Raw genomic sequence first — 2,232 nt, 5'->3', positions numbered from 1 at the left:
AATAATAATAATAATAATAATAATAATAATAATAATAATAATAATAATAATAGTGATAATAATAATGATAATACATGTAATAATAATAATAATAGTAGTAATAATAATAATGATAATACATGTAATAATAATAATAATAGTAGTAATAATAATAATAATAATAATAATAATAATAATGATAATGATAATAATAATAATAATAATAATAATAATAATAATAATAATAATAATAATAATAATAATAATCCTTCTTAACAGCAAGCTCTATGCCCTTTACATTTTATTTTATTCTAACGTCCCCAGATAACACGATGTGCGTGGCTGGCGGGTGCTCTGGTTGTGGTTTGTTTGTTCCTTCTTTCTTATCAAACATCACCCATCTTTATCTGCTACTTCTTTTCTTTGTATTTTACTCTCCAGGAACTTCTCTAATCTTTGGCACTGACCTGGCCTATTTGTGTTGCAAGTGCAGTAAAACTTTTACAAAAGCGAAAGAGGACAGGACACGTTTTCCAAACCCTTTGTTTACTCCAAACAAGCATTTAAATGACAATGACAAAAACAATATTTATTCACCTCGCAGGGAGAAATTTATCTTGGTCGTTAACAACGGCAGTAGACGTTACAAAAGTTAGACCTAAAGGTGCACTCACGCAAATGCACAACAAGACAGGACGTTAGGTCAAGTAAATACATGTCTCATGTGCTGAGACAACCCGCTCCGTAAAACATTCTCTCTCTCTATCTCTCTATCTCTCTATCTCTCTCTCTCTCTCTCTCTCTCTCTCTCTCTCTCTCTCTCTCTCTCTCTGTTTCATTTGTAGCACTGTGTGTTCAGTAACCTCACTGCTGTTGGTTCGAATGAATTTCTATATCTGTCTGTTCTTGCTTTTTTTGGAAATGTATCGTTAACTGCGGGTCGATAGTTGGAATTCCGATGTCAGTGGGTGGCTATGGTCACTAAGCATTATTTTCGCCTTTTTTTAGAACTTTTGTTTCTTGCAGATATTCAAAGTTACTTAGGTCTCTACCGATTGTTCTTGATGCCTTTCTTATCAACTTGTTTATTTTTATAATGTGCTGCCTTCCCAAATTGCTACCTTAGCAAGTGATACCAAAATGTATCAAAGTTTCTATGGTGGTGGTGTAGAATATCTGAAGGATGGATGGATTCAGATTGAAAGACCTAAGTTTCCTCAGAAAGTACAGCCTCTGATTTTCCCCTGTAAATTTGTTGTCGATTGTAAGACCAAGATATTTGTATGAATCCGTTATTTCAATTGTTTCTGGTTCAATTATGAATGGTGGGATTGTTGGTTTTTCTCTTCTAAAATAAAAAATCATTTCTTTTGTTTTTGAGAGGTTCACTTTTAGAAAATTTAAATTGCACATTTAAAAAACACAGATTTCTTCGAAATACTCTTTTTCATCAAGGCAGCTATTTAAAACACATTTCTATGTTGATTTTTTACGGGACAACGCTGGTCAAAAACACTACAAATTTATTTTTTTAATAGTGATGTAAATTTATTTCTATTTTCAAGGACTTTCAAGCTTTGAAAGTCACCAAACGTAGGCAACTATTTTCTCGCTTATTTTACTTCTGACAGCAGACGATTCTAACCTCCCTCTCAAATATGTCAACTACTCAAGACAGATGGGTTTTTCATTTATCAAAACTATAGTGGGAAACGAGGTTTAAGATGGTGCCAATTATTACTCCATATGTCCCAAAATTGATGAGCTCTTGATTCCATCGTGTCGTGAGACAATAAATGATGCACTTACCCCATAGATGTACACTATAGGCAGTTTAAAAGGAGATAACTCTATGGCTTACCCTGAGATTGGGAGTAGCAGGCTAATCCTTCCTCACAAGTGCACGATTTTCCCCGCCACATTGCCTGTTCGTCGCAGCTCTCGCCTTCCTTCACATACTTTTGACAAGTTCCTGCAAACAGGTGGGTTGGTTTGGGTTCTTCTTTTCGCAATCCTTACACAATGTACTTTGATCAAAAACAGTTTTGACTATTTGAAAACTCTTTATTAGTGGGTCCATGGTCGAGTTTTTCTTACAAAGGATTGCCTGCCAGTGGACACATTTAGATAACTTGCTAAAATGATATAGACTATTTTCCCTTTTTCTTTCCCCCCCCCCCCACACTTTCAATTTTGCAAGCCCCCCCCCCCCTTATCTCTCTCTCTCTCTCTCTCTCTCTCTCTCTCTCTCTC

The 2,232-nt window shown here is 34.9% G+C and overlaps 1 protein-coding gene across 1 annotated transcript in view; it reads right to left on the bottom strand.

The window, feature by feature from the left end:
• Positions 1 to 2,232, bottom strand: part of LOC106012792 — a 5,677-nt gene that overhangs the window by 923 nt on the left and 2,522 nt on the right. Inside the window, exon 3 of the mRNA XM_013086782.2 lies at positions 1,841 to 1,951. Within this exon, the coding sequence (XP_012942236.1) occupies positions 1,841 to 1,951 (111 nt within the window). The remainder of the gene's footprint in view (positions 1 to 1,840; positions 1,952 to 2,232) is intronic.

Source organism: Aplysia californica, unplaced genomic scaffold (genome assembly GCF_000002075.1).
Source record: "Aplysia californica isolate F4 #8 unplaced genomic scaffold, AplCal3.0 scaffold00504, whole genome shotgun sequence".
NCBI lineage: Eukaryota > Metazoa > Mollusca > Gastropoda > Aplysiida > Aplysiidae > Aplysia > Aplysia californica.
The sequence above is the reverse complement of the archived record's forward strand: the minus strand, read 5'-3'. Positions and strand labels throughout refer to the sequence as shown.